Source organism: Tasmannia lanceolata, unplaced genomic scaffold (genome assembly GCF_043159265.1).
Source record: "Tasmannia lanceolata isolate RefF3 unplaced genomic scaffold, GAP_Taslan_0.1 ptg000044l, whole genome shotgun sequence".
In the NCBI taxonomy this organism is placed as follows: Eukaryota; Viridiplantae; Streptophyta; class Magnoliopsida; order Canellales; family Winteraceae; genus Tasmannia; species Tasmannia lanceolata.
Genome location: NW_027518721.1, coordinates 25614893 through 25641379, shown reverse-complemented (window position 1 = coordinate 25641379; position 26487 = coordinate 25614893). Strand labels below are relative to the sequence as shown.

The 26487-nt window shown below is 37.9% G+C and overlaps 1 protein-coding gene across 1 annotated transcript; it reads left to right on the top strand.

Annotated features, from left to right (window-relative positions):
* The first annotated feature begins 6077 nt into the window (after positions 1-6077).
* LOC143863941 (CASP-like protein 2A1) lies at positions 6078-8616 on the top strand. The gene is made up of 3 exons (XM_077374744.1): positions 6078-6364; positions 6482-6605; positions 8135-8616. Exons 1-3 carry the CDS (start codon positions 6093-6095, stop codon positions 8405-8407), a joined length of 669 nt encoding a protein of 222 aa, XP_077230859.1. The 5' UTR covers positions 6078-6092; the 3' UTR covers positions 8408-8616.
* The last annotated feature ends 17871 nt before the right edge of the window (positions 8617-26487 follow it).

The window sequence follows — 26487 nt, the reverse complement described above, 5'->3', positions numbered from 1 at the left end:
ATTACGCGCCTTGAAGCATTATTACTTTTGATCTTAAATCTCCATCAGTAATAAATCCCACCAACAATCTTAAGACAATATTCCATGGAGATCTTCAAGGCATGTTTTCAAGAAGACTAAATGATGAATTAGATACAATGGTATGAATCATTTTGTTGGACTTGATTGCATAAGGTACGCCTTTATTTTCAGATTATAAATCATGTTGATTTGATCAAATTAAACATAGGGAATTATGTTTAATTCTATATGCTTTGTGATATCTTCATATTTTCCTTAAAAGACTGGAATCCATCATATTGAAATCACTTTCACAATTGTTTGTGTTTCAAGGAGGTTTAATTCTCTTGAAAAATTGACTTTATGTTAATATTTTGAGAAAAGTAGAGTTTAAAACTCTTATGGTTGAGTCTCTTAAGAAAATTGACTTGAATGTCAATAATTAGAAAAATTAGAGTATAAACTCTTACCATCGTATACACGGTCAATTGGTGAAGAAGTAAGAAAGGGCGTAACTATTACTTTCTTATTTAGAATAAGATTCTTGTAAAAGGGAAATTTATGTGAAAATATATGTAAGGCATATGAGAATGTTCACTTTCAAATTTGACATGTCATTTAGGACATAATTGATAAAAGTGAAAATGTTATCCATGTATGATAAAGTTCAATTTTATAACCACTTATTCCTTGATTGGAACTCGGAAAAAGAAACAAACATGTAAAGTATTCTTGACAAGAACATGTATGGCTTGGTTTTCCTTATGGCTAAAGTTGGCCTAAATTGGTGCATACTTCTTAAAGAAGTTAGAAGCACAAGAAGATAAAGAAGCTTGGAAGCCACGAAATTCGAGATTATATTCTCGAAGGTGAAAATGTTTGTTGTATTGACTTGGGAGTGACAAGTAATGTCTATAAAAAGACAATGGCCTATTTTGACTTAACGGTCAAATTAAGAATGTAAGCATTTTGTTCAATGGGCAATCGTCACTAATAAGGTCAAAGGATAAAGAATGTTTAGAATAGATTTATTCTAAGGAAATTCCTTGGTATATTCAATATAAGTTGTTTGTTTGAAATTAAAGATATGGTAATCTTTAGTGACACTTTGATAAAGTGTGGAATAAACTTGTTTTAAATAAAACAAGTGATATCTTTCAAGCATAGTTGAGAATAATCGGTTGTATAATGTTGATGTCATACAAGTAATTATATTACTCACATAATTCTTAGTATGAAAATCTTAATTTCATGATTAAGAATGATATGTTGTATGTTTAATCTTGATATCGTTTGAAAACTTCAAATATGATATCACAGAATGAAACATGGTTATCATTAGAAAATGCATGTTTTTATACTTTCTAAAGTATAAATTAATTTCAAAATGAATATTTAATCTATTCATGGTGATATATGATAGTCCGTAATAAAGTATATGGAAAGTCATGATAAGTTACCTAAGTTTTGGGATGTGCATATTTTATATATGTTATAAAGATAAGTTTTGAGAAAGGTAAAACTTTTGACATAAGATTAGAAAATCAAGATGAAATTAAGATCAAGTATTTTATGTATAATATTAGGGAAATTACCTCTTTCTTGATTTTGTTGAAATATGTGAAATAAGTTTTGACTTATATATATACTTAGATGAAGTAATGAAGCAAAACTAATGAATATGATATTTAACAGAAATCCTAGTTAGTGTATAAACTTTACTAGCCTCTAAACTCATCTTGTATATCCTTATAAGATCTGGAAGAAAGTAAAAACTTTTCTTAGGTGATCTTAAAGGAAGAAATTATAAGAAGGTTAATTTCAAGTACCCAAATACAAGAAGAAGTTAGAAATGAAGAGTATTGAGTACATATTCCTAGATATGTAAGTTTTCATGCTTAAGAAGTAGGGTCACAAAGTTGTTGACCTATTTGTTGTAATCTTTTAAAGATTAAATTCTCCTCTGTCCAAAAGTAAGAAGATTTTAATCCATTCTAAAATCATTACAACAATATAAAGATGAGAAACCAAATGAATAATAATAAGAAAAAGAGAAATAAAAGATAATATGATCTTGTTTTCATAAGTTTATTTAGTAGGATAAACTAAATAATCTCTTAAACTCCCATCTTAATAAGTCTAAGAGTAGAGTCTGCTCCTCAAGGTTATAAAGATGAATTAATGTATCTAGATTCTATTGTAGAATGGAGATAATAATGAAATAGACTCTGTTGTGGAAGTTATTTTACTATAATTGATCTTTAAAAGGATCAAGACCAAGACCAAGATCAAGAGATATAAGTAAATAAATAATCTGAAGCAAGATGGTTGCAAAAGATTATAAAGAAAGCCAAGATAAATTGTATTGACAATTAGGCTTTGAATGCTAAGATTTAAAAACCATATTCTTAATCTCTAAGATTCATGAATATTAAATGGATGGTAGAGATTGTATCTTGATGGTAATCTTGATGACAAAGTATATATGGATATATATTGAATGACTTCAGGTTTTCAGTTATTTCTAATCTAGAAATAAGATATGAAAGTCATTATATGTTTTGCTTAAGTATCCAAATAGAATAAGAAATATTTGATAAGGGTATAATATCAAATGATTTGAGGATACATAATGCAATAAGTATGCTTATAGCAAATCTAAAATGCTAAGTTGTTGTCTTATTTGTTTAACATGTGATTTTGATGCTGACATTGGTATTATATATGTCGTAAGTAATTTATGATCAAAATCTGATAGAAAATTGGGTATTAATATACTAAAGAAATTTTATCATTTATAAAATTTTGGTGTATTAAATGATTTATTGGATATTGAAATATGAGAAAGAGTAAAATTCGTGTTATGTCTCTATATAGAAAATACCCAAAGGTTCAATCAATTGAACGTACACCAAGGTATATAATTTTGGTTCAAACCCAAAATTGGAAAGTAGAAGAATTGTTTTTTCAGTCTCAGTAAAACTATGTTATTGATAGTTTTTGTATGCTTTGATAGCTGTTAAACCTGGTAATGCAAAAGAAATATGTAAGCTTGTATGTTTACTAAAAATTCAGGTCAAGTACATTAATATGTATGGATTTTCAAATGACTGAAAAGAATTTTGAACTATAGAAATGTCTATAGTTGGTATCCTGTAATGATAAAAGGATATGGAAATGCCAGTTAGATGACTGAGCACACATGAATGAGTGAATGATATGCACTCATGGTGGGGGTATATCTCCCTGGCCTCTAAAAGCAAGGATGCATAATTGATTCTATGGCACCGAAATTCAATGCATTGGGCTTTTAGTATGAAGAGGCAAATTGGCTTAAGAATTCGTTATTGGAAATTCCAGTTTGAAATAAGCCAATGTTGTTTAAATTACATTAGTGGGTTCTTGCACTATTGTAGTCCTATAACCCAGTGGTAAGTCAGGATATATATGACTTAAGGTGGTTATGTAAGGTAGATACTCACATACGGTGAAGTAACGAATGGTTATACAATTTCAAACCAAAAATTTTGTTGAAAGATCTCGCGTGATGGATAGTGGTTAAATGCCATAAAGGGATGGATTAAAGCCATTAACCAATGATCACCAACGATGGAAACTCGACTCAACGCTTGATGAGACATCAAGTCTTGAGTTCAATGAGCCCAAGTACATCATTCGGAGTGATTGCAAGCACTATAATATATTTTATTTTATTTATCATCGATCCCAAAGGAAAGTGCCTGGTACTTGTAATGTGTAACGGAGGAGGATGAGCAATTGGTTCTTAATAGGCTTATAACAGGATGTTAGGGTGCTATAGTTACAGGGGCACTCTTAAGCCTACCTATGTGAGTGTGAAGGTGGTGCCGCCTTCTATGAGACTTGGCTAGTTTCTAAAGCGCTCATGAAACCGAGATATTGACACAAGGCCAATACACGTGTCGGCTCTTAAAAACTACCTAATGAGATGAAAACTTATGTGTGAAATATGTCTGGTTAGCCGAATAGAATAGCTAGTTCAAAGATACGTCTACTATGTAATTCTGGCTAACTTTGATGTGTTTTCACTAAGTGAAGGTTCAAATTGTGAGATACCTTTATTTATGCATAAGGTTTCCAAGCCTGATGAAAAACTTTTCTTTGATTTTGAAAATGGTGGGGGATTGTTGGAAATTTTCAAAATGTTTTGGGTTAAGTAAAAATATTTGAAGTGTTTTATCAAAATGAAAAGAGAATTAAAACAGATTTTCAGACAAGGCCGGTCGACCGGGGGTTCCCGGGCGACCGCGGATTGAAACCTGGAAATGCATGTGATTTCCATAAAGGTATGGCCGGTCGACCTCAGTAGGGCCGGTCGACCGCGGTTCTTTGGATTGAGAAAAAAAAAAGAGACAGAAGCATGTCGGCGGGCGACCGCAGTAGCCCGGTCGACCGCGGATGTTCGAAAATCTATCCATTGAGAGAAAATAGACGTGGCTTTTCACTTCCTTTTTTCAACCTTTCTTCATGTCTTTTGCTTCCCAACAGTCATGGATGATTTTCAAACACAAGGGACACCTTGTGGATGATCCAAAACCTTTAAATTGCAAAGATGTGAGATCGAATGATTATTATTCGAACCAATCCAAGAGGTGCTTTGAAGGGATGTTTTTAACATTCTAAAGGGTACTTTGAAGAGATGCTTTTCACATTAAAAAGACATATGTCACTCCATAGAAAGAGCAGAAAATCTGTCTTTTAAAGAATGAATTAGTTATTGCTAGACTTTTCTCTCTTGAAATTCCCCAATCTTGTTTACTCTATTAGTTTTTAAAGATTGAGTTTTATGAAAACAATACACTAAAAACTGTTTTACTACAGAAACAGTTTTAGTGAATTTCTCTAAGGCTTGTCATTCTTAAAGGGCATTTTGGGTTTGATTCCGCTTGTGCAAAGCGTCGCTAAACATTTGTAGGATCGTCCCACACTACTAGTGGGGGCGAATATTGTCTTAAGGAAAGCGATTACGCGCCTCGAAGCATTACTACTTTTGATCTTAAATCTCCATCAGCAATAAATCCCACCAACACATTTTTGCCGGTGTCAGCTTTGATTTTTACTAATTTGATCCGATTTTTTTCTGATTTAATCTTATTTTTCCAATTTGACACATTTTTTTTGTCAATTTGACCTATTTTTACCAATTCGACCTGAATTATGCCAATTTGATTTAAATTTATGATTGGCCTCATTTTTTGTCGATTTAATTCAACTTGAATTGATTTTATCTAATTTTTATTTCTTTAGCCTGTTTTTGTTGATTTGACTTGATTTTTGTGCTAATCTAACCTATTTTTAGTCTAATTGACATGATTTTTCCGATTTTACAATATTTTTTTATTTTCACCCCATTTTTTGCCAATTTGACTTGATTTTTGGCTATTTGACCCATATTTTGTTTGAACTTATTATTTTGCCAATTTGATTCAATTCTTACTGTGTTGAACTTATTTTTGTCGATTTGACTTTATTTTTATCCGTCTGAACTTTTGTTTTTTACCGATTTGAACTAATTTTTGCCGATTATACCATATTTTTGTCAATTTGATTCGATTTTAACTTTAATTTGATCTCATTTTTGTCAATTTGGCCCTTTTTAATCATTTTGATCGTTCGTTTTTTGCCGATGTGAAGTTAATCATACTTTTTTTCTAATTTCTTGTTCTTCTTCGTCTTCTTCTTCATCTCCGGTGTTGATTGGGTGGTGGGCGGATACAATTGTTGAAGGTGGAGAACAAGAAAATACAAGAATAGAGAAAGCGATGAGGAAGACAAAATGGTCCTTTGAATTGAATTGAATTGACACATGGTGCTCGGTTTACGAAAGCATTTAATGGCCTTTTCCACTTGTCTATGGGGCAGACGTTTATCACCCGCTATCCAAGGGAGGACACAAGATGATCGAACAGGGAGGGTAAATTGAAGGGTATAGGTAGTTAGAATTATTTATGATCCGCCATTACTCTACTCAATTCGTGGCACTTGGGGATGTGTGGTTTCCATTAGGATTAATTGAATGCCGCTCTCTCACTCACGCACACCCCTCTTTAATAATGACCTACCCACAGCCTCTCTTAATAAATGAGGCCCAACTCTATAGCTCCCAACCACTCCAAAACAACCAAAGGAGAAAAGTAAAGAAAGAATTGATTAGGATGGAGAAGAAAGAAGAGATATCTTCTCCAATGAGCAGCATGCACACTGCCGAGACCTTACTCCGCTTCGTCCCAATTGCACTCTGCATCGCCGCTCTCGCCGTGATGATAAAGAATGTGGAGGCCAATGACTTCGGATCCGTCTCATACAACAACTTAGGGGGATTCAAGTAACAAACACCTTTTTATTCCCATCTCTCTCTCTCTCTCTCTCTCTCTCTCTCTCTCTCTCATACCTTCTGAGCCATCAATCTGATCCCCTATTGCATTTCACTAACTCCACGCAGGTACCTCCTCTACGCCAATGGGATCTGTGCCGGCTATTCTCTTTTCTCTGCTTTTTACACAGCCGTTCCTCGCTCAATCAACATGTCTCTGTCTCGGGCGTGGACCGTATTTTTTTTCGACCAGGCCAGTCTCCCACTTTCTACTTTCTATGGGTTATCAAAATCGATTTCATGGAAATTTTTAGGCAATATATCATAGGGGAATGATAGTTTCCTCCCCTCTGACGGATAAAATCCCCCCCAAATTCACCCGACCACAATTTAAGAGGGGGAAAATATCATTTCCCTTTATCAAAACCTATTTTACAGTTATCCCATTTTTTCAGGAGAAAATTGCTAAGTTGGCTAAACAAGTTCAGATATGAGATTACTCCCCTATCTCTCTCTCTCTCGAAAAAGAGGGGCCCAGATGGAGGTTGCCTTTTTTACCGGAGAAAATTTAAGGACAAGGCATAAGTGGGGTCGCAACTTGGGTTTGGTAAAGGTTTTATCCACCCACATCGACCCGACCTGTCCCGACCCGAAAATAACACGGTCGGGTTTAGAAATCATGGGTCCTGGGTCGGTTATGGTTTTAGATTGAGAAACCCGACCCAATTGTGGGTCTAGTCTCGTTAAAAGAAAAAAAACCCGAATTCCGAAACCTAACCGGACTCTTATAGGTGTCCTATATGACTTACTTAAATATCTATTGAATAACATTGCAAATTATTTTCTAATATATTGATATAATTGTTTTCAGATATGAAAAAGTACTTTCCTTCTTAAATTTATGCACTTGATGATATATATTTAGACAATTTGGGTGTGAAAATTAGTCATTTTCAACAATCTTTGGAATTAGTCATTATCCTTAGGGGTGCAACTCGGGTTATGTGGGGACGGGTTAAGACCAACCCGACCCGAGGAGCCCTTTTTTCCAGCCCGAACCCGACCTGACTTGACCCAATTTCCAACCCGACGAGGTTCAACCCAACCCAAAGAACCCTTTTTCCAACCCAAACCTGACCTGACATGACCCGACTGACCCGACTTTTTTTCGGGTTGAACCCAATAGGGACATGAGTTGTACCCCTAAACTACACTAAATAATAAAAACCTGACCCCACCCGAACCAACCCGAGAAACTATCTTGGGTAGGGTCGGGTTTATGAATCTAGGTTTTTCTCAAAGAAAACTAAACCCTATCCGACCCGAGTTGCAACCCTAGGCGTAAGTGCCATTAGGGGCTTCAAAATAGGATTTTACAAAATTACCTTGGACGCTAATATATATCTATGTGGGCTCAAGCCCTAATTGGGGGATCCCATTCAAAAGAATTAATGGCTTGGAGACATCTTAAATAAGAGGAATATAGAATGGATGGTGCCCTTGCAAGAAATCAGCTTTCTTTGAGGAATATACAAAACCAGCTTTCTTTAAGGGCTCCCCTCTTGAAGGTGGTTTTTGCAAGGCGCCCTTCCATCCTATCATTGCTCCTTAAATAAATTTATATTTCATCACTCTTGATAAGGGGCTAGGATTAGTTAATAAGAGTATACCAATTAAGGGAAATGGTCCAGAGATGGACCCAAACACCGTGCATAAATGGCATTGTTCTTAGCTTCTGTTCGCTTACTATGTAAATGATTATGTTATAGTTTTATGGTGTAGGTTGTGACATATGTGATACTGGCGGCTGCGACGGTGTCAGCAGAGGTGGTGTATCTAGCGTACAAGGGGGACAGCGCCACCACCTGGAGCCAAGCATGCCAAGTCTTTGGTGGCTTCTGCAGAAAGGCCACAGTCTCCGTTGCCTTCACTTTCGGAGCAGTTGCATGTTACATCCCCCTCTCCTTCATCTCTTCCTATCGCCTCTTCACGACCTACGATGCCCCCATCTGCTTCTCCACCAAGGGCCTCGAAGTCGCAGCCTTCCCTGGCTAGCTAATTCATATTCACACTCCCTCCAACTCCTTTCTACTAGATTATATATCCCCTCCCATAAACCACATCCCTAACTAGGGGGAGGAACAAAATCCATGTAAGAGCTACTCAATAAAATGGTTTTTGGCCAGCTTCCCTACTGTTGTACGTGCAGATGTCTTGTAATCAAATCAGATCGCTTTGAGTTATCAACTTTTATTTCCAAATAATTTTAACTTGATTCCATGGAAAGGATATATGGAGTGGATGATTGGCTGAAGCAGTTGGAGGGCTAGGATCATCTGATAGACATGATTTTTGGGACACCTATTTTTACATTGAGGCCAAACAAATGAATGATTTAGATCTTCGAACAAGGATCATGAACGTCATCTAACATCTCCTATTTAGCAACAACAAAAGGTATGCGCAGAGTACACCTTGTTCGAAGCTTTGCGCAAAAAAAAAAAAAAAAAACATGTGCACATACGGGCAGACGCCATGTACAGTGGGGCCACCTATTATATATATGTGCACCTAATCAAGGACATAATATAGCTAGGATCCATGCCATTCACTTGTTTAACCTACAGCAATGGGTTGTGACCCAAAAATCATTTCCATAGGATGATCCAAATCCTCCGATCTGAAGGCAGTGAAGATCTGTAGACGAACAACACCGTATATAATTCTCTAAGGGTCAAAAGAGTTAGGGTCATCATATGAAAAATGATTTTTGCGGCATCGCTGATTTATGTTGGGGCGCAGCAATTGAACGGTTTGAATGTGTGGAAAAAGTGACCCCAAGTTATTTTTCAAAAAGTATGTATTATATGATGTCTATAGATGTATGTATATTTTAAAATTATGGTCGGATCAAGCACGGGATCATCGGAAACGCATCCTTGCATGCAACAAGGAGTAAAAAAAGGGAAACGCATCCTTGCATGCAACAAGGAGTAAAAAAAGGGAGAAATGGAAAAAAAACCAGAATCCTTGGCCTACAATTCCCATTTCACAAGAAAAAGATGGAGATACAAGAGACTCTCTCAGAAGAGAAGAAATTTTCTGCAAATTTCAATTCATTAAAAAATTAGGTAAAATGCGAAACCATGGGGCTTTATACACTAACCCATTACAATAGAAGAGTAAAGTACCCATAGTAAGAACAATGATCATTAAGGACATAAAACTACAAACTGATCAAAAGGCTATCACTAAAAGGAAAAATGACAAATAAGGACTCCAACTAAAGACAAAATGCAATACACTACCCGTAAGCTAATGCAGTCCAATGAAAAGCCGATGCACTAGGGGATGCTCTGCATCAGACCCCTCCTTTTGGATTCTAAAAGACAAGAAACTTGAGCATGAACATCAAACCATTGGGGCGCTGATTTCATTTCCCTTTCAAAAATAGCAAGTTTTGGAAAGAAGTTGAAAATTTGAAACTTTTGAAAAACAAGTTCAAATTTGGAAACCCTTGAAAACGCGTTTACAAACTTGTTCCAATTTAGAAAGTTGTTCCAAGTTTGGAAACTTTTTGAAAATAGCTTTAAAATTGGAAAGAGATCCCAAATTGAAAATATTCTAAATTTACATGTTTGGTCCCAAATTGTAAACCTTTCTAAATTTACACATATTTGATCCCAAATTGTAAACCTTTCTAAATTTATATATTTGATCCCAAATTGTAAACCTTTCTAAATTTATACTTCCAACTTCCCTTTGAACTATGTTTGGCTTGATCCCTAATGATTAGGGTACGTAGGCAACTTGGCGAACCCAAGTTCCCTTATTCCATTTCCTTTCCCTTTCCCAAAACAATTGTTTTCAGGATAGTTGTTTTCTTTTGTTAAGATTACATGTTTAGTTCTCTCTATGGCATAGCTGATTGCTCTCTTGTTTCGCATGCTTTAATTATTTCCTTTGCATATCTTAGTTGCATGTTTAGATGTTTGCTTCTTTGCATGATTCTTACATGATTTGTTGCTTAGAAATCACATGTTTAGGTTGTTTGTTTCCATTCTTTGTTTTTTGCTTATTTTGATAAAAAATTGCATGCTTAGTTGTGTTTGCCTAATTCAGAACCCTAAAGAATTCGAAAACCTTAAGGAACTTAAGAATTTCATCTAAATCATAAAAAATTGTAAGCATTTCAAATCAAATCCTAAATTCCAAAACAAAAATAGTCTTAGATTCTTAACTTAGAGATTTCACTCCAGATTCCTCAAATAAAATCTTTAGATTCCAAATTATGCAAAATACTAAAAATACAATTTAAGTTCATTGCATTAAATCTAAGTTCATATAGCATAGTTCACTCAAATCACTTAATCAAATTCAATTCAACAATCAAATCATCATCAATCCCATAAGCTATCAAATAACTCACATAGGCACTTAGGCATCTAGCTAGGCATAAGGATCACAAACTAAGCTTGAAGGTATGTTTCTATCTTCTTTTTTCTTTTTCAGCCTAGAGTATGATTAATTTCATTCAAGCGATTTCCGATCCAATAAGTTTTAGTTTAGTCTCATCTTAGCTTCAATGTCCATGTCCCTTTCAAAGCTCAATCCCGAGCCTCCTGATCCTAGATCGAATAGCAGAGCTATTCTCACCTACCTGCTTGACCAGAGAGACCTGGAAGAGCAAGAATCATGTAGCAAGAAAAAAAAACCCCTCTCCAAGCCTTTCAGGGTCCAGCTCAAAAAAGAATAAAATAAAGAAATATGCCTTCTCATCCCCTACGGAGTTTGAGTTATCCAAACCTCCTCCAAATCCCACCCTTCTTTCCTTCTGCAACTGATGGGAGCCATCTCAATGGCGATTTCGCTCAGAAAGCTTGCGTCTCGGAAAAGAAAGACCCAAACCTAGAAGATGATTTCTCATCACCAGATTCAATCCTTCCCGTTCCTTCCCCTCCTGGTGAGGATCCCAAGATCAGCAAGAAAACCTACGACAGTCCTAAAAATTCTGCCTCTTCCTGTCCTCCCCTATCACCCTTGTCAGCTACCTTCCCAATGCACTAGCTTCCCTATTAACCCTCGGCTAGCTGAGGCAGGAAGCTTTGAAATTTCATCAAAGCATGGTCAAAGTCACCAGGCTCTGTTCTCAAACCAAAATGAATATTTCAATGAAATCCCTGCCCTGAACACTTTTCAAGACAGCGCATTAAATGCTCCCCCAAGAAACAGCTTGCTAGTCTTCCAAAACTTGAATTTCAGTCTCCCGCCAAAACTCAGCAAAACCTCCTCCCCAAAGAAACTGAGGCCTTCCTCCCTCTTCCCCAGAAAAGTTCAGAAACCAAAGCATCCCATCCATCAGGTATCTGGATAGACCTTTTCAACAAGCCACCCCAAGAGGCTATAGAGGATAGACACAAATTTAGACTTCTTTCCCCCAATACTGGTAGATGATGGGTCTGCTGAAGCAGATTTTGACATGAATGAATACTGTGAAGCAGAAGGTAAATGGAACAACTGTTTGTTTTGGTATTTCCTGGGCAGAGGCCATATTATGCAGCTCTGAAAGACCATTTGAGAAGAAAATGAAACTTGAAAGCAGAATTCCAGCTGATAGCACTACCAAACAATTTTTTCCTCTTCAAATTCGGGAATAATGAAGATTGCACCAAGGTATTGGAATCCCCCACCACCACCTATGGGGGGGAGAGCTCTCATTCTTCAACTATGGTACCCATGATGCCCCCTTGTCCGAAAGAAGCTCTCTTGTATTCCAATATGGGTTAGATTTCCAGCTCTTGGCCTGGAGTTCTGGACCGCAAAAGGATTGGGAAAGATAGCGAGCACCATCGGTAAGCCTTTGTATATGGACACCAAAACTGCCGAAGCCTCTCGTTTAAGCTATGCCTGAGTCTGTGTAGAAGTCACAGCAGAGAACTCCCTTCCAGGATCTGTTGTTATTCGTACACCGCTTGGTCCCAGGTTCAAGAGGTCAAATATGACTGGAAGCCAAGAGTATGTAAACAGTGCCAGGATTTTAGCCACTCCCCTGAACGTTGCCCTTATTCCATATCACCCTAAGACAGGCCAAAACCCCAAACGAAGAAAGAATGGGTTAAAAAAACTCAGAACTCTTTTGCTAATGCTGAGCCTCTATCCCTAGGCACCCCATCTGTTGAAACGCTTTCTCCAGACAACAATGTATCCATTAAATTTCCTCCCAAGATTCGGGAGGAGGCTGCTGCTACAAGATGGAGAAAGACAGTAGGATGCACATCAGAATCAAAGCCAAACCATTGATGGAGTCCCCGTCAACAATGCTTTCAGCACCCTTGACAATCTAGATGGAAAAGAATCCAATGAGGAACCCATCCCGCAGAAGCAACAAGGGCAGAATTCTAAGGAAGAGTCGGAACAGAAAGATGGTGAAGAAGAGCACCCCGAAGAGCACCCCAGCGGAAGAAAACTAAGCCCCTCAATCAAAGAAAAACAGAATCCCCAATGCTCTCTTCTCTCGTCGGGAAAAGAAATGAAAGGGAAGTGAAGGGAAGAAAACTGATGTGGCAGAAAGGAAAGTAAAGGAAAAAAAACTTGACAGAAACCTGTCAGATGAGCGTTTCGTTGCACAGAAACCTGACAGAAACCTCACAGAAACTAACATAAATATGTGTTTCGTTGCAGGGAAACTCAATAGAAACCTGTTAAATAGAAACTGTGACAAACTGATATGCAGAATGATGCAACATAAAATCTAGTCTAAAATAAGTGGGTCTAACCCTCTGAAGTCAATCAAAATAAGAAAATCATGACAAACAGAAGTTGAACAATAACAATGCCAATCAAATTGTCACAAATATAGAGTTGCCAAGATATAAATCAGGCAACCAACATAGACTTGACAAAAAATTGTCATAAATATAGAGTTGCCAAGAAGAAGCAGACCGTAATATCGCATAATAAAAAGACCAAGTCAAGTCCTTACATTTATAAGTTCAAGCTAACTAATAAAAATAGTGCATAAACATGTTCACCAAAAAGAACAGACAAGCCAACAAAAAAAAAGATCGTGTCCAAATGAAGTCCACATCCAGAACCATCCAACAACCACATGTTTATGTACGTCCACATCCACATCCACAATCACTCAGAATTCAAGGTTTTCCATCTTCCTCCACATGTAGCGCTCATTCCTTTCTACGATGTACTTCATAAAAGCACGAACCTTCGTAGGGTTACGGTTGATGTACTCATAAGCCCTCTCCAAGATTTTCTCCTCGAATCCTTATAACCCAAACACGGCAGCATGAAGCTCGTCATTGTCAAAAGGTTCTTTCGATAGATCCTCGATTGCATCTGCAACCTTCTCCAAAGTTGAAGTAAACCCTTCCATCAAATTCATATATTTTGCTGCACTACGCTTCGTCCCCCTTTGACCTTCATCGCTTCTTGCAAAATCTCTAATCGGAGATGAAGTTCTAGGCCTAGGTCCCCTACTGCTCTCACCCACCATAGGAGACTCTGGAATTGTTTCAGTCTCAGGGGTATCGTCAATCCCCAAGTCATCTATATGCGGAGCTGAACTCTGCACCTCCTGACTAGGAGCAACGTCATCCCTACTCCACCCACCCGTGGCATAGTCTTCGCCAAAAATGTGACGAAAATCATCTATCAACACATGTTTCTCTGTAAAATATTTCTTATGTTCAGGGTGAACCTACAAGAAATTCGGAAAAAATAGTTATAAATATTACGAGCCAGAGTAATTAACAAATGAAACAAAGATGTCACTTTGTACTCACAGCGACCCAAGCATTGTAGACATCTTCCGTCACTTCGATCTTCTTATTGACGTCATCCCAGCCAAATCCGCTTGTGTTTATTATAGTGTTGACAGCCACGAATTTCTTTTTTAGGGTCTTAAATCGATTTTTGATATGTTCTTTCGTCATATCTTTCCCATATCGACTATTCATTGCTCTGCTTGCCGCCGTGTATGCGACATCTTTAAAGCCATTGGGTATCTTGTGCCCTTCCGATACTTGTTCTAATAACGCATCCACCAACACCTTATGCATCTCAGTATTCCAGTAATGATTCCTACCCACGCGACTTGCAGCCATCCTATATGAATTGAAACAATAACGAGAAACTCATGAGACCATACAATAACGAGAAACTCATGAGACCATACATAAAACTCATGAGACCATAGAATATGAGTTTATTGTTTTTTAAAAACAAGCTACAAACAAGCCATAAACATAAAAAAAAAGGCGATACATAAATCAACGTTGAAAGTCATTCCACATATTCGTGGTCAATTCATTTCTAATCCTAGTCCCCTGTCGTGCATCATCACCCTACTAAGTGGAACATATGGGACATGCTCTTCTTCCTCAGGCGGGACCACTGCTCGTAACTCTAGATCTACGTCATTAAGAAGATCATCATCTGCCATCTCCCTCCGAATGAAATTGTGGACACAACAACAAGCTAGAACAATATCAATCTGTTTTTCGTATGGGTACATCGGTTCCTCATTTAAAATTCTTAAGCGCTTCTTGAGGACGCCGAATGCACGTTCCACTACATTCCGGAACGATGAATGTCTGTGATTAAAGAGTTCATCTGGCGTTCGTGGTCTTCGACCCCTGATTTCATTTAAATGATACGCTATGCCTCGGTGCGGTGTTATAAAACTACGAAGTAAAGGATAGCCACCATCCCCGAGATAAAACTTCCCTACAACGAAGAAAGTATTGTCTCAGTATCGCCATTGTCTATTCATAACCGACATAATAAGTAGAAGGAAAGGTAAAGGATACCTGGAAGGCAAGGAAGCCCATTAGGTCGTGATGTTGCATTTCCTAATATCCTTGAGTCGGATGCCGATCCTTCCCACCCAGCCAAAATGTAATTGACCTTTAAATCGAAGTCACAAACTGCCAACACATTCTGAGAAGGGTAACCTTTTCGATTAATAAACCGAGGCTTATATTCGGTTCTCACTTTAGGAGGAATATGAGTTCCGTCTATTGCACCAATGCAATCCTAGCATAGAAAGGTTAAAATATATCAGTCAGTATCTTGAAATAAGGCCAGAATCTTAGTATTTGAGGTTACCTTGAAATAAGGCCAGAATCTTAGTATTTGAGGTTACCTTGAAATAAGGCCAGAATCTTGGATTAGTGCAATTCGACTTCTGGTATCTCACTCGTCGGAGGTTTTATAAACTCGGATTTCAAGCTTAGAATAGTTTTCAAGACCTTGTTGAAATAACGAGAAACCGTGGAACCTTATCGTTGTGTGAAGACTCTAATTGACCGGTTCCGTTGCTTGTGAGATACAATATGTAAGAACATTGCAACCTGCTCGTCAATGTTACAATGTATTGTATCTTGAAGTTCGCCGGTGCTTCTAAGCAGTCGAATAAATCGTCCGAAGCACCTGACGTTCATCCTAAATAAGTGCTTACAATATTCGTCTGACGTCACGGCACTCGTAATAAATTCCCGATCTGTGAAGTAGTTGTTTTCGTATGGAGCTCTTCGTAGGTATTCGTCGTAATACTGTTGGAAGAATACGAGTGCAGTGGTTGCTGTGCTCACTATTGTCGCAACAGCACTCACAATCAACTTTGCCCTCTTTGTGGGGCAACCATCCTCGGTTCTAAGTCTCCTATCGTCCATCTAACAACAAGTGGACAGTACTCAAAAATAAATCATGAGTTAACAATAACAATTAAAACGTGAACAGTCAAAACCTAATTAAAACATGAATCATGAGTTAACAATTATGTGGTTTAACACAGCAAAAACACAGAGTACACGACAGAAGAGTGCTATAACATAAAGAAAATAAATGCCATAACACTAAGTCTTTTTTCTGTATCATTCACCTATCTCCACTCTCTTCTGCTAAACTTTCTAGGGCTGACTACCTAATCCTCCATAACACTGATTAAAAAATCCAACTCGTGAAGCCCATTAAAACTGATTTCATAACATGGCAATTCAGAGCAACCCTAGATTTATTACCTTGAATCAAAGATTATCAAAGGGATAAAGAGGAAAACTTGTGGTAAAGTAAAAATGGGTGAAAATGAAATAGAAATTTGGGTTTCATTCTAACCAATCTATAAAATCAGAAATAGTTGTAAAATGCAAAGGGAAAAAAATGGCAGTAATTATAAAACAAAACCCATATCAACATCAAGAACACGGACGTAGCAATCAAAAAAAAGGAAAAAAATGAAACACACACACACACACAGAGAGAAAGAGAGAGAGAGAGAGAGAGAGAGAGTACCTGGTTTGGGAATGGAGGTTTGAGATCGTGGAGACGATGGAGACGACGAATGAAAGAGAGAGAAGCAGCTTCTTCTTCTTCTCGCGGAAAGGGAAGGGAAAGCTAGGGTTTCCGATAGTTTATATTGGAAACTAAAGAGAAGAAAAGTCGAGGGAACCCATTTTCCACGTAATTAATTTTATTTTCCACGTTTGAAAAAAAAGTTTCCGAGGAAAGTAAAAGAACACGTTAATTTTTAGTTTCTGTGGAAAATAAGGCTGGTTTCTGCGGAAACCAGTGTAAGAGAACTGAGCACAAAGGTTCAAAAGTTGAGGAAGAGCCAGAGAGCAAGAAAGTGTAGCCATAAGATGAAAGACCTCTTGGATCAGTAGTCTTAATGGGAACTGACTCTAGAGATCTTGTGTATTCTCTTATCTCTTGCTTGTTTATGTTATTCTAACAAGTTTTGTTATCAAGGAAGGGTATCATATCCTTGGTAGTTTTGCCCCTTCCTTAGACAATGTTCTAAGAATTGAGGAGTTGTCACCTTGTTTCTCCTATTGTCTCATCTTTCTTTAATTAACATCCTGGTAGGGGTTGGCCTAACCTCAGCTTATCAATCAAAAACCAAAAAAAAGAAGATCACAACTCCTGACCCACATGAGTATAGACTATGAACAGCCAAGTCATTAGAAAAATTTAGGTTATTCAAATAAGGCACTCACATTTACCCCCATTTAGTTAGAACTTAAACAATCGAAGCTTTTAAAATGTAAAGATCGACTTTTGTCGGGTAAGATTGGTGCCTAACACTTTCCAATCTTGAAACTAGGTAACTTACCCAACTTTGATTCGTAGACCAAACCTACAGGGTTAATCATGGGTCATATGCTCTGGCCAGTTGCTTCTTTTGTGAAATTCGGATTTTATCCCAAATTCACAGGAAAAGCAAAGCACATTCAAATCCAAATTCAAGACAAGAGAAAACGCTACAAGAAGAATAACCCTCATGAGTGCGCAAGGGATGACCTCCCGACAAACTCCACAAGTGTAAAAAATCATTTCCATGAGTGTAAAGGCAGAGGAGCCCAAGGAAGAAATGATATTCCTCTATTCTTCTCAATTGCCTGAAATCCAATCCCATGGGGTGAAAATGTTTCAATCATCGACCTCTCGAATTGAGTTTCGATTTGTTTCTTATGAGGCTGGCACACTCAGGCATTCACCATACATACACATCCACCCATCCATCATCGGTGCAATGGTCGACCACGCCAAACGATTTTAGATCGAACAATTGCAAGAACAATATTTCTGACGGAAAAAATCTTAGGAAATTTTTTCTTTCCAAGTAGTTAATTTAGATGGATGTTATCATAAATTGAAGTCTCTCGGAGTAAAAAATAATATATTTTCTCATGTGTAAAAAAAGTAGAAAATTATAGAAGTATTTTTCCTTTACAAACTTTTTCAGAGGATTCCTCCAATCCAAATAGGGAGATATAGAAATGATATTTCCACACTACTTTGTTTGTGTTTTCTTCAAAATGGTTTGGTTTTGGGGAAAAGATGAACAGAAGAGTAGAAATGCACTCAATTTTAGGATAAAACGTAAAATGGTATGAAAATGTTGAAGGGGTAGAAATATCATTTCCATATATATATATATATATATATATATATATATATATATATATATATATATCTGTGTGTGTGTGTGTATTTTAATAGTGGTTAATTTTTTTAGTAAAAAGAGGGACCAAGGATGGTCAATAAGAACCAAGAACAATGCCAAAACAAAACAAAGCCTAAACAAAGGGCCGTCTCATGGCGGGAAAATCAAAGAATTCTAAGTTTACGCAATTAATCCTTAGATGGGCCAGCCGGTCTACCTCACTATTTGTTGTCCGCTTGATATGATGGAGGAAAACTTGAAAATTACGTAGCGGATCAAACGAGAATCGTAGCGGAAGCGTACGATCCGAACGAAAATCGCAACCGAAGCGTACGATCCGAAATTGTCCTAGAATCCATTAGGAAGAAGAAGAAGACCCCTAGAATTCACTAGGAAAGAAGAGATAGATAGAGAGACAAAACGTCTTTGATATTATTCCATTATTTATTCTAACCGGCAATTTACAACCTCTTATATAAAGGTAATGCAATACCTAAATGAGTAAATTTCTCATAAAAGAAAGATCTAGAATCCTAACACATAAAGAAAGTAACTAAATCATAACACCTATAATTAGAAAGGTAATCCTATTACACTTAGGAAATAAAATCCAAATAAATTGAGAAACTTATCACCTACTTTCTGAAAGGATAAAACCCAAATAATTAGTAATCTAGTGTCCTACGTCAGTCCCCCCCACTTGAAAGAAACTCGCCCTCGAGTTTAGAGAAAAATGAATTGAACAAGATGAAATTTAGATCCTTCGTGGAATAGATCTTTACAGATGAACTGCTTGCTTTGACATTGAATTGAATTCCTTTCCATAAAACCAGGTACTTCCATCTACATCGTAGAAGGTTGGACTTGATTCGACTAGAAATCAAGGCCTCAATAAACTCTTTGATCCTAGGTAATTGAGGTAGAACATATCCTTCACTTTGCTCGGTTTGAACGACATTGTCAAAGAGATGGGGTAAATCAGCTTCTTTCATTTTCAACTTGTGCGTTGAAGCTTACAATTTTTTCACGATTATCCTTCACTTTGCTATGATACCAACTAACATAGGCATAAGCATGCGGAAAGGTGAAGAACACCGTCTTCAACCGTTGGAGAAGAAAAACACCGTCTTCTTTGATAAAATCCTTGAATCCACAAGAAAGAAATAAGAATCCTTGAATCCACAAGGAAAAGATAAAAGAAACTGGAATTTTAGTCCATAATGAAGATCTTCGATCTTTTACAGACGATACAATCGTATATTTATAGAGTTTTTCTCTAAGATTACAATAACCTCAAACTCTACCTAACTCTATCTCTAGGACTCCTAACTTATCTCTAACTATTAATCTTTTTAAAATAAAAATAAACAAAAGAAAAGAAAACGGATAAACGTGTCCTACATCATATCCCCTCGACTTAAAAAACTCGTCCTCGAGTTTAATTCTACTAGGGGAAAGGGAAAGAAAATGGAGTTGGGGTGTGCCTAAAATTCAGGAAGTTGGGATGAAATGGGGCAGTTTGAAGGCTAAGATGACTTAAGGATATTTTTTTTGCTCATGAAATTAGGGTGAAACAGGTTGCTCGTGGCTGGGTTTGAGAACAAGGTATGATGGATGGTTGGTTTGGGCTGAAAATAGGAGGGTGGGGCTGCGGCTATTATTTAGGGATCGAATAATAAAAAATCAGGGTTTTTTTTTTTTGGTAGGGAAGGGTGTCCCCACCCCCTTCGGGGGTAGGACTATTTCCCTACGGATGCACACAATAACCCCGAAACCACACGCATCGGGTAAGCAAGGGGGGATTCGAACGCTCGTCACTGGGGAGCAAACCCATGGCTTTACGCCAAAAATCAAGGGCTTTATGAGGTGCTAAACGGCAAATAGAGCAGGAAAAAAAAAGAGGGCAAGATTAGATGGTTTAGGAAAGGGTTAATGACTGTTACACGTTAGAGAGTTGAAAATATGACAAGAAACTGTTGCTTTTTGAAAATACTCGAATAAATCCCATTTTTAAAAGAAACAGAATTTAAGGACTGAAATGCTCCGAGCTTACTTTACCCATTCGTTTTACCTCTCTAACTCAAACCCTAAAATTTTCCTACTCGAATCAAACGCCAAACGAGTGAAGACGAGTGAAACTCCGCTTATCTCCGGTGAAATCTTCTCTTTTCTCTGGCCTCGTTTACTCTGAATCTTGGATGCAAAAGAGAAATCCCAAGGCTTCACCTTGTTTTCTGCTACTCACGCCGAATCGCGGTAAAAAACTTAACAATTTCTTTGTTGCATTGATGTTTTCATACTCTGTGATTTCTTGCATTTTTCTGCATATTTAGGGATATTTGGATCGATTTAATGTGAGTTCGGGGTGTTTTATCTTCATGTTGAATTTGGAGTTTTGCATGGCAAAAGGTGTTATTCTGAGCCAAAAGGTGTTACTCGAAGCCAAAAATGTGTTATTCGAAGTCAAAAATTTGTTACTCGAATCCAAAAAAAACTCTCTTGCACGAAGGCAAAATGTAACTAGAAATTATAAGTCTTGGCCGAAGCCAAAAGGTGTTACTCGAAGCTAAAAATGTGTTACTCAAAGCCACAAAGATGTTACTCGAAGCCAAAAAAATCTCTTGCCCGAAGGCAAAATGTTACTGGAAATTATAAGTCTTGGTCGAAGCCAAAAAGGTGTTATTCGAAGCCAAAAAAAATCTGTTGTTCGAAGGCAAAATGTTACTGGATATTATTTTGTCTTGGTCGAAGCCAAAAATGTGTTATTCGAAGCCAAAAAGGTGTTACTCGAAGCCAAAAATATGTTACTCAAAGCCAAAAAATTGTTGCTCGAAAGCATAAAAGTTCCTGGAAATCAAAACTCTTGGTCGAAGCCAAAAAAGTGTTACTCGAAGCAAAAAAATGTTAATCGAAGCCGAAAAAGGTATTACTCGAAGCCAAAAAAAACTTGTCCAAAGGCAAACAGCGACTGCAAACCAAAAAGGCTAGTCGAAGTAAAAAACATGATAGTCGAAGCCAAAAGATACAAAGCCTTGTACAAATAATTTTCGCTACAAGTAACTATTTTTTGCTTCGACTAACTGTTTTTATGCTATTTTCAGCGCTACATACATATTTTGGGCCATCTGTACCAATGTACAACAGGAAAACAATCAAACCCAAGGAAAATTATTTGGAGGAGAGAAAGTCTCTGCAAAAAGAAACAGGAAATGAAGATTTTGTATATTTGGAGGAGAGAAATCGTTACAAAGAGAATGAGATTTTATATATTTGGAGGAGTAATGAGGATCTGTGGCCGGCGAAATGAAGATTTTCTCCGAAAAAGAAGCCTTCAATCGCCGGAATAATGAGGATTTCGCCGAAGAAGAAACCTTCCGAGCGTCTCTGTAGAAAGGAGAACTTGAGAAGAGTAAAATTGTAAAATATAAAACTAAAAGAGTAAAGTTACCTAAAGGGCATTTTTCGTCCTCAAAAATTATTTTTTAAATAAACTAGCATTTTTTTGAGTTTTTTTAAAAGCCAACATTTTCATGTCATACTTTGCACTCTCCGGCGCGTAACAGTAATTAACCCTTTAGGAATATAAATCGTGGATTGTTTAGTTACGCAAGATAGGAATGTTTCTTGGCTGAGAAGTTTTGAATTTTGGGATGTCTGGACAAATATGTTCGAAATTACATTCCTTATAGGAATGGATTTTTTTGTGCACCTAAAGATTAGGGAAGATTTGATAGCCACAATTGTTTAGGGATGGATGGGTCGGATGAGATTTGGGGAGGCTAAAAAGAAGGGAAATTTGGGTGAATATAGGAATTTTTGGACGGCTGAAAATTAGGATATATAAGGGGAATGTTTTCTCATAATAGTTTATAGGATAACTACGGCTAATTAATAGGAAAAAAATAAGTCTAAAAATTAGGACAAGGCAGAGGGCTAAAGGTTGATAGGCTTGTGGTTTCACGAGAAAAATGGAAGTTGGAAGATTTGTACGGGTGAGGGTGTTTGCGGAAAAAATCAACAAGTGTTGGATGGTGGGTAGAGTTTTAGATGACTGAGAAGGGATAAGCTCAGCTGATTTTTTTTTTCTTTTTTTTTTTTTTTTGGTGGTGGATGGTGGTAGAGATTGAAGGATAGAACTTGGACAAAGATCAGGAAAGCTTGCTTGTGCAGGAAATCCGAATCACAAATCCAAGCCTCCTTGTTGTGTTTGACGTCGAAGTAAGATGGTCCAATCCGAGGAGAGATCTCGCTCTGATACCAGTTAACGCAGCGGATCAAACGGGAATCGTAGCCAAAGCATACGATCCGAACAAAAATTGCAGCCGAAGCGTACGATCCGAGATTGTCCTAGAATCCAGTAGGAAGAAGAAGAAGAACCCTAGAATCCACTAGGAAAGAAGAGAGAGATAGAGAGACAAAACGTCTTTGATATTATTCCATGATTGATTCTAACTGGCAATTTACAACCTCTTATATAAAAGTAATGAAATACCTAAATGAGTAAACTCCTAAAAGAAAGATCTAGAATCCTAACGCATAAAGAAAGTAACTAAATTAGAACACCTATATTTAGAAGGGTAATCCAACCACACTTGGCAAATAAAATCCTAATAAATTAATAAACTTATCACCTACTTTCTAAAAGGATAAAACCCAAATAATTAATAATCTAGTATCCTACGTCAGAAAACCATGCGACCAATGCCGGAGCTCCTTGATAAAATTCATGAATCTCCAAGAGAAGGGACTTCTCCCATCTAGTTACCTGATGACATTCAACGAATTCCCTTTCAGTATTAGCTGATCCAAGTCACCTTTGTCGGTAAACCTGATGATCAGTAAAATAGCCTTAACTTCTGCTTCACAGGTATTTATGATCCCAATAGGGCCCAAGAAGGACCACTTTGTGTACCCCAACTCATCTCTCAAAAGACCTCTAATATAATACCAGTAGGACCGTGGTTACCGATATTTGATGCATCAAAGTTGAGCTTAACCAACCAATGACCAGAGGGTGCCTCTCCTCCCTCACCTTACTAAGACAATATCTCCCTAGAGCAACACCACAAATCCGAAGAGGAAATGAACCTAAAAATCGGCAATACTTTCACCTAATATATTACAAGCGAAATAGTCTTCGTCAACATAAAGAAGAAGCCTTTGACCGAATTCTTAAGATCCGCAAATAAATAAATAAATAAGAGGATTTTCTAGGGACCATCACAGATGACATTTCGCGGGCCGGCTCTTGCATGAGAGAGACAAGATCTGTTGAAAGTGAGCCTATGTGGCTGCTCTCTCATGCAACAGCCGGCCTGCGAAATCCCGCTGCGATGGTCCCTAGCAAATCCCATATGAGAGAGAGAGAGAGAGAGAGAGATTGCTAAATGAGGCGAATAAATATGATTGACATAATAGGTAGCGAAATTACACCTCATTGTATAGTAACATGAAAGTACATTTTACTCTCAATGTCAGCAATACAAAAAGGAAAAAGGAAAGAGGGAAGAAAATTATACAGAGCCCTGGTAGGCTTGTACAATGTTAGTTCCCCCACCAGCAAAGAAGCCTTCTTGTATCTAGTACAAATGGTTATTCTATCCCCGACCCAATTCGGTAAAATGCCAAGAGCGTGCCCACAAACCTCCCTCCGTGCCCGTAAACCCAGCTGATTGCTGCCGTCAATCAGCGGGGTCAAAAAAGAGAGAAAGAAAGAAGGGCAACCAGGCAGCTCAGGTGCACCGGCTAAGCTCACAAAAAAGAAACAACAAAAGCAAGAAAACCTGAATTGATCAGAAAAGGTGGTATTATTCCCTAGTCATCTCCATGGATATACCAACAGAGAAGCATGGTGGCGCAACGCCGAAGGATGTAAATCCTGGCGCGTTGCTCCTTCACCAATGAAGCACACCTCCTGGAGAAGCCATGCCTGCCCTTCTTTGGATGGCCAGTGGCCGACTTAGCATGACTCTCTGACATGGTATATCAAATCTCACACCCTTAAGGGCTACGCACTCTGTGCTATATAAGGATGTATGTTTACATGTACAGATAAAAAGAGATGTAGGTTGACTAGGTTTAGAGAGGGGGAGTGAACATGGTCAGGTTCGAAAATTGAGGCCGGAAGTGAGTGCATGGAAAGGTGTAACTTATCAGTAATATTTTAAGTAGTGAACGTGGGTGTGGAGTTTTATATAGTTAGGGGATATTTTAAAGTGAGTGCAAGAAGATTATAAAAGTAGTAAAGTAAGCATGAGAAAAGGAATGGTGCTCAAGTAAGGGAGGGCAATGGAATAGGTTATGGAGACATGATGCCGGGTAGATGATCAAAGGTGGGAGGCAATGTTTGCTGCCTGACTCGCACTCCCATGATGTGTAATTGAAACTTTCACTAGAGACTCGCTCAGCTCCTCGATCTCTCGCTTTGACGACTCACAATTCTCATATGCTTGTTCCACCCTGCACCACTTTGCCTAACCAACCCGTGCAAATTCAAGTCCAAGCTGATGAAATTGCTTCTTATTGGGGGGCGTGGCGACTCGAAAGTTGCTCGACGTACCTTATTTATTAAAACTTGCAGATTATATTCTGTAAACTAATGTATGAAGATGACTGTATTCTTGTATATATTATGTGTGCAGCTGATCTGGTTTAATATAATATGAGGGGCCTTGCATTTGTCTCTTGTTCATGAATAGGAAGGAAGGGATTTTGCTTCGAGTGAGAGAGAAAGTGGGTGCCAGAGAGGCCATGAGACCTTCCCTGATGTGTAGTTGCCACGTGGAGATTGGGTTTTGATCTCCCCACCTAATCACAGCATTTCAGGTGTCATGTTCTACTTTGGTCAAGCACAGACAAACTTGATCACCTTGGATACGGATGTTGATACGAGATTCTTATGTTTTTGACACAGATGGATTTGAGCTCTAATGCCCTTACATTATATATTCAAAACGGGCAGTTATTCCAGGAAATCCAACGACATTGGAAACGAGTCGAGACATCTTAAAAAGAGCATTTAGCAAGGAAGTCTCAAAGCTTAGGATAGGATTTTGTTAGTGAAAGTGTATTTTCAAATTAAAAGTGTATTTTGAAAATGTTTTTAAATGAAAAGTGCATTTTGTTTGTAAAAAGTGGGTGCTTTTAAAAGAGATGTAAAAATGATTTGGAAGAATTGTCCCACATTAGAAACTCACAAAGTTAGAGAAGGGTATATAAAGTTGTACCCACTTATCTCTGTTATTTTGTTGCACAATGGGTTGTAGCAATGGGGAGAACCACAAGACACCATCCGCGCACACCCGGCGTGGAGCTTTAGAGCGCTAGTGACACTTTTTGGCGCACTTTGCATTAGAGATCTGGGCCGTCTGATAAAAAATCGGTGTAATCCGAGTCAATCGGTCAAATTGACCATGGGATCGGTCATGTTGGGTGGTTGATTGGATCGTTGGATCGGTTAGAGGATCCCAATCGGTCTGTCCATTGGATCGGTCAATTGGTTGGATGTGCTCCGACTGCTGGTGTGGCAGCGGCTGCGATCTAAAGTGTCAGATCGTGCGTAATGGCTAATAGATGATTGGGTGCGATGTGGATTTGATCGGGTGCAATCCGCACTATAGATCTGTGATCTAGCAGTTATATGGGAGGACAGAGGTTTCACACAAACCAACAATCACTCTAGGATCGATCTGGACCATAGAATCTTGGATGGCCGCAATCGAACGGCCAGAATTAATCCCACATTAAAAAGGTGTTTATAGGGGTGCAAATCAAACAGAAAAGGCACCAATAGCTCTAAAAAAAGAACAGATTCTATCTATTTCTTACAGATTTAGAAATTCACAATTAAAGGCTTCCAAATTGCAAAATTCCAAAGCATTTTACTCTCTTGAAAACCTTTGAAAGTTTCTAATTTACATCCTTTTAGAAATTCTATTTTAGTATGTAACTATTGTCTCACATACTTGCATTCCAAAGGTGAATCGGCATTTGATTCTACTTGACCCAAAGCGTTAGACCTGGCAAACGCGACCCGTGCCCGTGGGTCAACCCGACCCACCCACAAATTTGCGGGCACGGGTCTGAGTTTTAGTGACCTGTTAAAACTGACCCGCGGGTGACCCAACCCGCAAAAACATGGGTCGGGTCGGGTCAACCCGCGGGTCATTTGGCT